Genomic DNA, 13,544 nt, shown 5'->3' on the forward strand with positions numbered 1-13,544 from the left:
GGCTTATGAGCATGATTTGTGACATCACAAATAGTTTGGAAGCTGACCGCGGTCCATATTCAACTTACACAAGTGCAATGTGGAAATTTGAAGCCTCCAGTGCACATACATCGAGAATTGACTTTACAGTGAAATAGGAGACATCTTGTGTCCATGAGTTAAACATCTCAAATGAAATATATTTGTATATTCATAGATTCTGGACTTTTTAATGAGGGAAGGTTTTTGAAGTGGTAATTATACTTTTTTGTGGAAAAACATATCATTATTGTCCCAAGCAAAGTATTTCTGTATATTTTAATACATGTTTGGTCTGGAGGGGATCTTTAAGTAACTAGTACTGATGATGTGTTGACAGTGAGACTAAGACAGGTGCAAGTCTTCAGCGCTACACATCCTTTAAATTTCTTTTAGGCTGCATTTCAGTCAGCCTGTGCCACTGTATACGCTCTTCAATCTGCATGGAACATACTCTCAGAAACACACACATATACTATTAATGTTTTTTTTTTTTTTACTTGTAAATCACTTACACTCAGTTCTTTTTGAACTTGTTGGTTAAATCAGCTATTTTTGTCTTCCTCTGTGTCTTTATTTAAAACATCTTCTTTACTCCTCAGCTCCAGCTCAGCAGTCTCACAGGGCAGCTGTTGCTGTCAGTTATTTTAGCGCATTAGAGGGGGGTCTAAGCATGCTGCCCACAGAAAGCTAGACATGTAGGGTGGAGGTGAAGGCCAGATGGGGGGTGTTTGGACAAGAAGTTGGGAATCATTGTAATTTGCTTGAATGGACATGTGTAACTTAAAACCATAGAAGGTGACATAGAGACCCAGATCCAAGTTGACCCAAATCCAAAGGACGTTACTGGATCCACCGACCAAGAAGGGCTACTTGGACCCCGGACTCCTTCAGATATGGAGACTCAGCGGTCCAAGGCCATGGAGGACTCCTTGACCAGAGAGGAAGGTAAGAATTTTGGAGTACACAACAAGAAATAAAACTGCAGATGTCATTAGTGGTTGCAGGTTGGCAGTGCTTTTTATTCTTTGGAAACAAGTTCACAATTTTTATGTTTTTTATGTTCATTGTGGAGACAAATAACCTCTAATGTCTTAAACACATTAGATATTGTAGAGAGCTTGTAGACGTGGTCGTATTGAAATATTTATTCCCTGCAAACAACTGCATCTCGGCTTGTTGATGACAGATATAACAGCTTTATTTATTCAAACTGCAGCCAGGTGTATTCGCACACACATAAAGGTTATAAATTGAAGGTTATAAATTAAATGTCGCTCTTTGGGCTCCCCTGACCTCTGTAAACCACTGTTATGAGTTGTGTGTCAAGTTACCATTGGCACTGACACATAGCTGGAGCCCGACACACTGGCATGATATCACACAAACAATTACAACAGGATAAGAGTGGCATTATAAGCAATCAATATGATTCATTTATAGAGCTGAGAATCAAATGTTACATGTAATGTGATATCGAAGACGAGACAGTTATTCCATTTGATTCAAGGTTGGAGTATTTCACTGGTGCACAAAATGAAATAAATGTAAAAATAGACTGAACAGGAAATTTGCTTAACAACAGTACAAACTATGGCCTCAAAAATGAAAAAAATATTAAGAAAACTAGTATTTTTGTGCTGAAGTCCATTTAACTGTTTTGCATGGTATTTTTTTGTTATTTTGCCTCAGTAGCACCATAAAGTTTGAATATGTTCCCTTTTTCACAGCAGAAATGTGACTTTTCACAGCAGGAAAAGAACAGCTGGAACTAATACCTTGATTACAGCTCTGTACCATTAGCAGTAATAAACAATGACAGTGAGCCAGCACGAACAATGTCAGGACCCTGAACTGATGTGACTAAATACACCTACTATGACAAGTCAAAACGCCTGCTGTGAAAAAGGTGTATCTGTCTTTAATCTTGTGTTATTCTAAGTACTTAAAGTTCTGCATTTTCCCAACTCTGGTTTTATTAAAACCCTATATAAATAAAGTCTATTTTCTATAAAGGTTATATGATTTTTCTCTTCTGTGAATGACTAAACAGGCGCTGCTGCAGATGCAGAGCTTGCCAAAGCCATAATGGCTCGTCGTTTCCACCCCTCTCTCCTTGGCCCGGAGGCCTGGGAAGGATACATGTTTTCTGACCTGAAGATCCGCATCAAAGAGTCCACAGACCTCTACGGAGCCGTACTCTGGCCCTCAGTACGATAATACATATTTACAACACTCCAATATTTAGCTTTATTCTTTCACTAGCCTTTTTTTATTAATTATGTTAACTATGTCACTTCAGCTCATAAGTAACTCATCAATACTAATGATGGGCTGAACCCTGCCAGTGAATTGTGATCTTATGTCCCCAACAGGCTATGGTGTTGTGTCACTTCTTGGAGACCAACCGTGACAAATACAACCTGACAGAAAAAAATGTGATTGAACTCGGTGCAGGAACTGGGCTCGTCACCATTGTGTCCAGTCTATTAGGTTTGGAAACAAAACAATCCAGTGTTTAGCTGTGGTAATTCGAACTTGTATTGATTTCTAGTCTCTTTGGATTAATCTTGCTTTGAATGCATTTTCCTCGGTGTTGCTTTTTGTATGTAATTCCTTTTAAGTCTCAGCTGCACTGTCTTTCTCCAGGCGCTAAGGTGACCTCCACTGACCTACCAGATGTGTTGGGGAACCTCCAGTACAATGTTATGTGCAACACCAAGGGCAGATGCAAGTACACTCCCCTGGTAGGTTTTTATAGTTATATTCTACAAGACTGGCATTCGCTAGAAGAAAGAATGCAAAAAGGGCACTGCTGACAAAACAGACATCGGCAATGTATGCTGCTACTTGGGGTCATTTTCTGTTGCTTGATGGTGTATATTTGGGTTACAGACCAAATGTAGAATTTTCTATATTTCTAGTGCAACTTAAAGGTGCAGTATGGAGAGTTTAGAGTCATCTAGTGGAATGGACTTGGCAGAAATAGAATATAAGATTCACAAGTATGTATTATTAGTGTATAATCACCTGTAACAAAGAATCATTGTACTTTCATTACCTTAGAATGAGCCCTTTATATCTACATAGGGAGCAGGTCCTCTTCCCTGGAGCCCACCATGTTGCTCTGCCATGTTTCTACAGTAGCCCAGAATGGACAAACCAAACACTGGCTCTATAGAGAGGGCCTTTTTACGTTTTCCGCAAGTTTCGTGGCCACTGTAGGTTCTCCTACAAACTTTGAAGGAGAGGTGGTGGGATGGGGGGGATTCAGTTGGTTGCAATCTGCAACATCACCACTAGATGCCACTAAATCCTACACACTGCATCTTTAAATGAACTTTTACAACAAAAACAAACAAACAACAAAAACTACTACAGAAAATTCGCAATTTAAAACTTCAGTTATCACTTTTAAAGATGTAATTTTGTAAACTTACAAGAAGAAATCAACTGTAGAAGATATACCTGTTTCACTGGTACTGTCACAAGTAATTCTGGTGCATGGAGATATTCACCAATTAGGTGTGACTTTCTGTTAAAAAATAATTGTACTTAACACCTGAGATTGATGATATAAAACAGGATAAGAGATTGTGATGAACACAAACCTTTGAAAGTAAAGAGTAGAAAATATTAAAATCATCTCTGTTTCCAGGTTACAGACCTCATCTGGGGCCAGGAGGTGGAGCAGCGTTTTCCTCGTGCCACACATTGTTTCGACTACATCCTGGCAGCTGACGTTGTGTACGCCCACCCTTACCTTGAGGAGCTGATGGACACCTTTGACCATCTGTGCCAGGAAAACACACAGATCCTGTGGGCCATGCGTTTCCGCCTGGACCCAGAGAACAGCTTTGTGGATCGCTTCCGGGAGCGCTTCCACCTGGAGGAACTGTACAACCTCCCCAGTCTGAGTATCAAACTGTATCGAGCCTGGAGAAAGGACAAGAGCACCAAGGACCAAGGAGAGGCTGCTGCCTGAACTGTTAGCACTCGGGACATTTTTTTTGTTCTGCGTGTGTTTTTGTGAGTGTGTCTGCGATTGCTGAACTCACTGATTCAGTCAAATTTGTGAATTGTGTTGGTGAACTGAAAGGTGCTATTTACTCAATTGCAATTGAAGTTTTCATGTGATTTATTTTGGGACTATGATGTTCATAGTTTGATATCTCAGTGGTCTCTTGCTCAGTATACCACAAAATCAAGTTGTGATTTCTATGTTTTTACACACAGTCAGTATGTATCTGCTGTATTTATGTTGATCTTTAATAAAGTGTCTGGATACATCGTAAGGCATTCACTCTAACTGTAACGAAAGATGACATCAGTGCTCCAATTGCACCCCTGGAGGGTCACGTTCAGGGATTTTCTCTTAACTCATCCATCAGCAGCATGTTCTCACACTTCAGCTCTTGGCTGACGATGTTGTTTAGGTGTAGGCCAGATGAACGCCAATCTGAGCAAACATGGCTGTGGATCTTTCCAACAGGATTCTGGTGACCCCTTGTTTCTTATTTAGGATAGCTGTTGCTCTGTGACTTCACAGTTTGAGTCCTGGGAAGGTTTCAACAAATCTGGAGTTGTTGATTTCCAGTTCAATATCTGAACCCTTTTTGAAGAATTGCCAATAAATTTGGTACAGGATGAATCCTCTGAGAACCATGAATTACTAAAATGTGAAATTGCTAACCTGCCAAGTCTGACAAAGAAGAGCTGGATCTTGAGGTGCCCTAAAATGCTGACCATACAAATTTAAAAAATCTGCTAAAAACTACTCAGCCCTGTAACCACTGACTCTAAATTTCATCTCATGGTCTCCTCATGAACGCAAATAATCTTGCTTTTAATTTGACAAGCTTACATTATTAATTTCTAGTTGACATTGTGGGTGTATGTGATGTGCTATTGTGTGTAGCTTTGTATTTTGTATTATGTGTCCTGTGTGTTTTTTGCTTTGTACTTTTTGTTATTGTGCTGTTATATGTTTTAATTGTGATCTGCCCAAGGGACTGCAGATGAAGATTAGTTTTAGAAAACTCTTGTACAGTACATCAAATGATAACATTTATGTTTAACACTGTACATTGTCCCAATAAATACATAAATAAATAAACACAAACCTGCAAGATTTAGGTAACATCAAATGATTTTGCTTTTGTTTTTTGGCTTCGAGAAAAATTTCACCAGCATGTAATATTTCACCAGCATGTGAAGGAAAATGTGTTTTCATCCTTGAGGAGGTTAAAATTAAATATCACATCTTACCATATTAGTGCATGTGGCTTCAGTAACAAGAACATGCGTCACAAACAAATATTGCACGTTTTGGAAGCTCACCAGTTAGCTTGATTATCTTGGAAAGAGTAAGTATGAGTCACCTGCTAGTAATGTGACCTATTATATCTGATATCTAATTTGTGATACCAATGCCCCTGAGAACTTCAGGCTCATTTTCCATTTTGACTTTTTGCCCATGTCCTGGATACGTGTTGTTTGGCGGTAGAAAGATGGGAGGACACAGAGGTTATCTAGCACCATGCCTCATTGTCATGACAAACAAATACTCAACAGCTGAAATGTGTCTGTGGCTTTGTAGAGACATCTGTTGACTTTATCAATCTTTCAATGGCCTCTGAATAACAAACAACCTCTCACGGAGGCACAGAGCTAAGACTCTCACTTTCATCCAAATAAGGCTGCGGCACATCAACAATAAATATATCAGAGTGGAGCAGGGCAATGACCAAACCACTTAACTTGTCAAAGTACCCTGAGGTCATGGTTGGATTTCAAAGTTTTGGGATGCAAGCGGATTTAAATTGCCGACAACTGAAACTGGGAGGTGATACTTCATGGGAAAAGGCTGTTAAAATATATCCAAGGGGAGGTCTGATTAGGGTTTATGTGACAGGAGCCCTCTTCTTTTCTTGAGGGTTGATACATGTTGTTGCATGCCTGCCTGATCCTGTTACCTCCCATCTCTGGTGAAGCAATTGAGGCAGGGAAAGTGAGCAAGTAAGCACAAACATGGACACATTCCAAATGACGGGCGTCATTTTTAAATAGACTTTTGGCATGATGAGGCCTACCCTCATCGCCAATTATCTCTGTTGTTGTTTCATTTCAAGTACTGCAGGAGGAGTGACAGTCAAATGAGAAGATAGCCTTTTAGGTTTTTAATGTTTCAATGACCATACACACACACACATTAAGAGCTATCTGCCAAGATGCTTTCAAGCCAAACACACATCACATATCTGTCTCTGTGACTATTTGTAGAATACTATGTAAAACTAATGTTGCAAAATTTAATATCTTAACTGATTTGAGCCAAGATTCACCATTTCAGCTGGAAAACACTAAGTAGAGCTTGTATAAAAGCCACTCTTTTCAGTTTTTAATATTCCTTCCTGTCATATCCATTGTACATGCAGGGTTACAGACCATGGAGGCTTCCAGAAAGCATCAGCAGAGAAATGACACTGAAAGCAAAGATCCCTGGTTGTTGGTATCAAGACATTCCCGTCATTCTCTCTTTCTTCATCAACTCATCTTTGCTGTGCGTGTCTGAGTGTGTGTGTGTGTGTGTTTGTATCCGCTCTGCTCTTGAATTTTGCCTGTGTTCACTTCTCCTGGCCTCAGCTCTAAAAATACCCTCATGCCCTTGTGATGATGATGGGTGTGTTCAGTAAGATGCTGAGTCTCTATAACTACGCAGTCAGATTTCAGCAAATGCAGTCTGCGCATGAGCTCTTTCTCTGGGAAAATAAAGCTGCAACAGGTAGGTTAAATGTCACAGGTGGGGCGCCTTAGCATGAGGTTTGCACCGTATTTGCAGGCAAGTGGTTGCAGATGAAATCTTTGAATTTGGATAGTATGTTTGTGGCACCTTTATTTCTGACTAAAAATAATCTTTCAAAATATTAGTTCAAGGTTTTACATGTCTGCTTATGCACAAATATGTGATTAGAGGAGCTGCATGCAGTGATGACCACATTGGAGAAGTGTGTTCTTCCAGTTACGTTTTCCCAATTTAGCTGGCCAGACTATAAAAATGCAGTTAGGGTTAAAAGAAAAACAAATAATTATATAACTACTAATCAGATTAGGTTCATAGAGAAAGGCTGAAGTCATGGTAAATGATCAAAATGTGAACTGACAGTTTTATAAATTAGGTACAACCAAAAAGTAAATGAGAGGTTTGACTGAAAAAACTGTTATATTTTTAATCCACTTCCACTGTTTTTACAAACATGTTGAAACAGGATTTTATATGGCTACTTTGTCCACATACTTGATGGAGGAAACCAATTATATGAGAAGCAGAGAGGAAGAGGAGGAAGAGGAGGAGGAGGAGGAGGAGGAGGAGGAAGAGGAAGAGGTGGAGGAGGAGGACGAGGATGAGGACGAGGACGAGGAGGACGAGGTCAACAAGGAGGATAAAGGTAAATTCAACCATGATGGGTTACATGTTGATTCAGTCCACAGAGATCTGATTGTCTCACTTTTGTATTGTTTAGATGATTCATGCAGTGAGGAATCATCTGTCCAGAAGCAGCAAAAACTAGCCTGGACTCCGTGTTTCTTCCTCAGGACAGATAAAGAGGTGTACTATTATGTCGGGCATAAAATCGTCATTGAGGAGGGTCTTGACTCCTATGCAGGCATGATATGGCCAGCGGTGAGTAGCGCTGTTTTTGAGATTTGCAACCTTATCCCAATTTGCAAAGCAGCATCAGCAATATTTTGATCCCAAGACATCTGATTATTTCCTCTGTCAGCTAAAACTGAGACTTTATAAACAAAAAGCTATTTTGTTCTGTATCATACAGTCTGAAGACAAGATCTATTGAAGGAAAAATCCACCATAAATTAACTTCGGAGTTTTTCCTTAAGCTGAGCAGCAGAGAGCTTCTCTGTGCTTATGATGTCATGTTTTGACATCTGAGGACTCTATGAAAGCAACAGGGCAGGAATAAACCTCTGGGGGCCCACCCTCAGGTCACTATGTATGTATTAGTTAGTCATTTGTAATTTCCTCATTTGTAGTTTGTGGTAACTTGATTAAGCGCTACTTTATTTTGGTAATTGCACCAGATAAACTGAAATAATAAATGCTTTCAACTTGACTTTAACTTGGTAAACGTTAGGTTATAATGCAGGTGTCACATTAAGCCCCCTATCACTTCAGTTTATCACTTCAGTTTGTCAGTTTAAATCGTGATGTAGTCGTGCATATTAGGGATTAGCAACTAACTAAATTAGCCCAATTAGCCCGATAATCCAGCCTTTGACAGGAAAAGGTGATTGTTTTTGTGGTCACTAACTGCTGGTCACCTGCTGACATCATCCATTTAAGTCTTCATGCTCTGACTTTCATCTTAAAGGAGTCTGCATGTAGACTGGTTGGAATAGCACAATGTTAACTTCATTTTAAGGAGGATTTTGCCTTTAAAGGTTTGCATTGTCTATGACAAAAGCAAAGAGATAATGTAAACAAGACTAAGAGTCTACAGCCATGCTAGCAGCTCTGTAAGGCTGTGCTAGCATCAGCATGCTAGCATACATACAATGACAATGCTAACATGCTAATGTTTAGCAGGTATAGTGTTTACCATGTTCAGCATTGCAGTTTAGTGTTTTAGAATTTTGCCAATCAGCAGTAAACACAAAGTACAGGTTTGCAGGTATTTGGTCAAACGGGAACTTTTCTGACAAATTCAGATTTTGACCTGCTGATGGCGCCAGATGAAAAGTCAGGGGATCACAAAACTCAGTAGGATACATCCTCTGGGGACCATGTATGTCTGTGCAAAATTTTATGGTAATCCATCCAGTGGTTGTTGAGATATTTCAGTCTAGATGAAAGTGGTGCACCAACGGACAAATCAACATCCGCCTTTTATCGTCTCTTGTCTATTTTAGCTCTTTGGCTCTAAAGAACGAGTAACTAATACTTTACAACACTTGTTTTTCAACATCAAGGTACCAGTGACTAAAGGTCACATTGTTAGGTATCAGCATGAATTGTTAAGATCATATTGATGGCCCCCAGGCTCTGGCTCTCTGTCACTACCTGGACACTCATCGTGAACAGCTGAGTCTTGTGGACAAAGCGGTCCTGGAGATTGGGGCAGGAACTGGCCTCCTGTCTGTTGTGGCAGCTCTACTCGGTGAGTGAGGAAGGAGGATTAAACCATTCTCAGACATGAATTTGAAAGCATATTTCAGATGTAATGTTTTTTTTTCCATCCTCAGGTGCCTGGGTGACAGCCACAGACCTTCCAGAGGTTCTGAGCAAACTGAGAGTCAACCTGTCCAGGAACACCAGGGGCTACTGCAGACACACACCCCAGGTGGCAGCTCTGTCCTGGGGCCCTGACCTGGAGCGCACCTACCCTACATCTGTCTACCGGTACGACTACGTGCTGGCGGCTGATGTTGTCTACCATCACGACTTCCTGGATGAGCTTCTGGTCACCATGAAGCATTTCTGCAAACCAGGAACGACTCTGATCTGGGCCAACAAGGTCAGATATGAGACTGATCTGAAGTTCACAGAGGACTTTCAAGAGGCCTTTCACACGAGCTTGCTGGCTGAAGATGGGGAAATGAAGATCTTCATGGCGACTTCTAGAGAAGAAAAGCAAGAAGGTGATGCAGGGCTGGAAATCAAGGATCTGCTGAGAGAGAAGGAGAGAGCAGAGGGTTCTCTAGAGGATGGAGAATGTTGCTCTGAAAAAAAGGAAGATGAAAAACTAACTATTGGCGACAGAGAACAATGTGAAGTATATGAGAGGGATCAACCAGAGAACATTGATTCAAGTTGTTGCACCACAAGCAGTGATGAAGACTTTACAGGTGAGTCTTAATCCTCATTGGTGAAAATACACCAATCAACCTAAAAGTATTTCATAAAGATTGAAATTAAAGTCCTGTTTCCTTCTGTTTAAAGGGTCAGTTCACCCAAAAAACCCAAAAAGTCATGAAGATACCTCTGTGTTATATAGACTTTTTCTTCAGTACAAAGTAGTTTTGATGATGATGAGCTGTTCACAGTCTGGAAAGAGATGTTGCTGTTGAATTTTTCAGTGCTGTGAGCATCACAAATGAAATTCCATTCACCTCCATTGTGTTGTGGTGAGGCAGAAATCTCAAAGGCAAATATCCTGAAACTTGCATGGCTGGATAAGTTACCACAAAAAGTGGGGACACCAAAAGACCAAGTTAAGCAAAACTTCAATATTCAGTGTCTTTTCATGGTTTATGGTAGGAAATGCTGCCATAAATACAGATAGAGATTTTTGATTCGGTCCATCTCAACTTTTTCGAGGAAAATTCTTGCTTTGCAGCTTCTCTACATTGATGTTAAAGTATATTATGAAGGAGAAATAAAATAATAGAATCTGGAAATGTGTCTTCTGCTCATAGCAGCATAACAGAATGACAGTAGTACAATAGTCAGCACAATATACTTCAGGTACTGCAGGGTGGTGCTACATGATTTCATGAATTGTGCTAATTCAAGTAGAAAAGGTCACACTGCTGTCTTGTGGCTTGGCAGCATCACTTATAAGTGAAGGAACAGCTTTGCATCTGCATCTGGCAAGATTGGTGGCAAGAATTAAATGTGAGATATGAGTCATGTGCTAAAGCCAAAAGGTGGTACAGCCAATTTTTGGTTATGCCTCCAATGTCCTCAGTGACAGAGCCAGTGTAGAGTGTCGATACTTAAATGGAAGAGAAACAGGGACTAACTTTTTCCACTGCCTTGAGCTTATTTGGTTCACATGTGAACCATGTCAGTCAAAGTACTGATGCTTCTTTTTGTTGCACCATATCAAGCCACTGATGTTTCAAATGTATGTTGTGGCAATGTGAGTTCACTGTGCATTAATAATATTTGATCCATCCTCTCTCCACAGAAGACATCAAACAAACAGCTGTACATAGCAGCTTTGATAAAAATATCTACCATTACGCAGGGCGGGAAATAGTCATTTATGAGTCCATAGACTCTTCTGGAGCCGTGATGCGGCCAGCAGTGAGTATCACTGAGATTAAATGAACACCGGTTATAGAGATTGTTTGATATAAGTCATTAAAGTTGTTTTTCTACCAGCATCAATGTTATTAATGACAAAATACTACAAATTTGTCCTAACAAACCATAGTTTCTATCTCTTCATCCTGCAGGCGTCGGCTTTGTGCTCCTTCCTCCGCAAAAACAGGCAGAGGGTGAACCTGCAGGGGAAGAAGGTGCTGGAGCTTGGAGCAGGAACAGGACTGGTTACCATTGTGGCCAGTCTACTGGGTGAGCAGTCACCAGTCCAATTCACTATATAATGAATTCTACATACTGACAACAAACACAGGAGGAGTTTGGAAATGTTAGAATGGCATGATACACAAATCTAAACTCCAAATAACATCAACCCAGAACGGAAACTAGTGGTTTTATAAAGTAACACTGTAAACATATTAGGCATAATATAATTTTGGCATTTACTGCATTTGAACTATTGCTTGATTTTGCTACCTTACACCTCTTTATGTATCACTACAACCGATGAATGTGCATAACAAAAAAATCAAAGTACTCTTAATTGGCTGAAAATACTATTTGAAGTATCTTTAGCCAATAATTTTGCACGTGATTTTGTATTTATCCCATTAACTATTAATAACTATTTTATTAACTATTTTAAAACTATTTTAGAATTTTTTTCTTTATTTGCACTCATTTTTAAAAATCATTTTATACATTTTTGGCTTAATTTCTGAGGCAACTGTTATATTTATCTTAAAAAATCAAATCAATCTAGCAAACATGAATTTTCATGTAGCAATCTTTTAGTTTTAGTTTAATCTTTTAGTGCTTTTTTTGTCCAAATGATGTCACCATTGTGTGTTAATGCATTTACAAGCAGAGACTTTCTTGTTGGTGTATTAAAAAATCTAAGACTTCAAAAAAGGTTACCAAAAAACATTTCACTTGTGTCATCTGAAAATTATATCCAGACCATAATAAATTATTATGGCCATGTGAAAAGGATCATATGAACTGAGTCGTTTCTTGCATTGCAAAACTTTGGATGACCTTCAATCTTCAGCTTCAGTCCAAAAAGAACTCTCTGTACTCACAGCTTCATCATCACACAACAATCTGTTCAGCACCAGTTTGGTCTTTTACTGTTACTATAGTTATGGTGATGTCAGGTCTTATCTCTGCATCCTCAGGAGCGTCCGTCACAGCTACAGACCTGCCTCAGCTGCTGGGTAACCTCAGGTCCAATGTGGTGAGGAACACCAGGGGGCGGTGCAGGCACACACCCAAGGTGGAAGCTCTGTCCTGGCGCGACGACCTGGAACAGACCCATCCTACATCTGTTTACAGGTACGACTATGTTCTGGCAGCAGATGTGGTCTACCGTCACGACTTCCTGGATGAGCTTCTGGCCACCATGAAGCATTTCTGTCAACCGGGAACGACTCTGATCTGGGCCAACCGCGTCAGATTTGAGTCTGATCTGACTTTCACTGACAACTTTAAAAATACCTTTAACACAAGTTTGCTTGCTGAGGTTGGGGAGATGAAGATCTTCATGGCAACGTGCAGAGAGTAAAGAGGCATGGAACAGTTATTGCACAGGACCAGAGGGGCCCCTAAGCCAGAGCCTGTGTTGAAAGTGACTGTTTTTCCAACATTTCTTTTTGGAAAATCAAATCAATTACAGTTTTTTGCTCCAAATCATTTATTACTGAGCATCTGCTAGTAGAGAGCAGGACCCAGTATAAAGAATTTAATTTTCTTTTCAATGTAATAAAATGTAGAATAGCCCAGATTTAAGAAAAGGTAACCTGCATCACAGGTTTTATTTAAAATTGTGCTTATATTTTGTAAAATATCAATGAAGAAGAGTGTTATTGAGGATCTATTGTAGCAGAAGGGTTAGGAAAAATGTAGACAAAATTTTGGGCTCTATTCATCACCTGCATGAACACAATACTGAAGTTTAGGTGCAGTTTTTAGCCAACAGTAGAACAATAGTAGGTCACAAAGGCCTTTTACTGTGTGCTGCATATTTTACATACAAATAAGATCATGTTAAAGGTTATAAAGTGTTAATAATACTCAGCACTGATCTCACTGTTTGAACCTGCAAACAGCACAGATAGTAAAAGAGGAGAAGTACAGCATGTGCTTTACTTTAGTTGTTGTCCTGAATCATATCAATGATCTTTCAGTGTGGAACTGAAACAATTAGTCAATTAATCCACTGACATGCCTAGTTTGTCATTTTGTCATGCAATGTTTGCTTGTTCCAGCTTCTCAAATATGAGGATTTAATGCTTTTCTTTTTAATATTTGATAGTAAACAGCATATCTATATGACTGTTTCTCATACAAAGCGAGCAAGTCTAGTCTAAGAGCATCCGCATCAGTTATGAAATTGTCTATTTTTGGCATGAGAATTGTAATTTTTTACATTTTTATTGTTTAATACAGTAATAAATCAAAG

The 13,544-nt window shown here is 39.6% G+C and overlaps 2 protein-coding genes across 2 annotated transcripts; both read left to right on the plus strand.

Moving 5' to 3' along the window:
- Positions 1-677: 677 nt before the first annotated feature.
- mettl21e (methyltransferase like 21e) lies at positions 678-4,454 on the plus strand. The gene is made up of 5 exons (XM_042417055.1): positions 678-966; positions 2,072-2,229; positions 2,394-2,511; positions 2,668-2,765; positions 3,677-4,454. The coding sequence occupies exons 1-5, from the start codon at positions 915-917 to the stop codon at positions 4,001-4,003; spliced, it is 753 nt and encodes a 250-aa protein (XP_042272989.1). The 5' UTR covers positions 678-914; the 3' UTR covers positions 4,004-4,454.
- Positions 4,455-7,399: 2,945 nt separating this feature from the next.
- LOC121896821 lies at positions 7,400-13,538 on the plus strand (the record flags this gene model as incomplete). The annotated part of the gene is made up of 7 exons (XM_042410856.1): positions 7,400-7,466; positions 7,542-7,702; positions 9,077-9,194; positions 9,280-9,882; positions 10,947-11,065; positions 11,218-11,335; positions 12,262-13,538. Coding segments are annotated over 7 exons (1,572 nt in total), but the record flags the coding sequence as incomplete, so codon positions are not given.
- Between the last annotated feature and the right edge of the window lie 6 nt (positions 13,539-13,544).

The sequence above is a fragment of the Thunnus maccoyii genome, chromosome 1, assembly GCF_910596095.1.
Source record: "Thunnus maccoyii chromosome 1, fThuMac1.1, whole genome shotgun sequence".
NCBI classification, from domain to species: Eukaryota; Metazoa; Chordata; class Actinopteri; order Scombriformes; family Scombridae; genus Thunnus; species Thunnus maccoyii.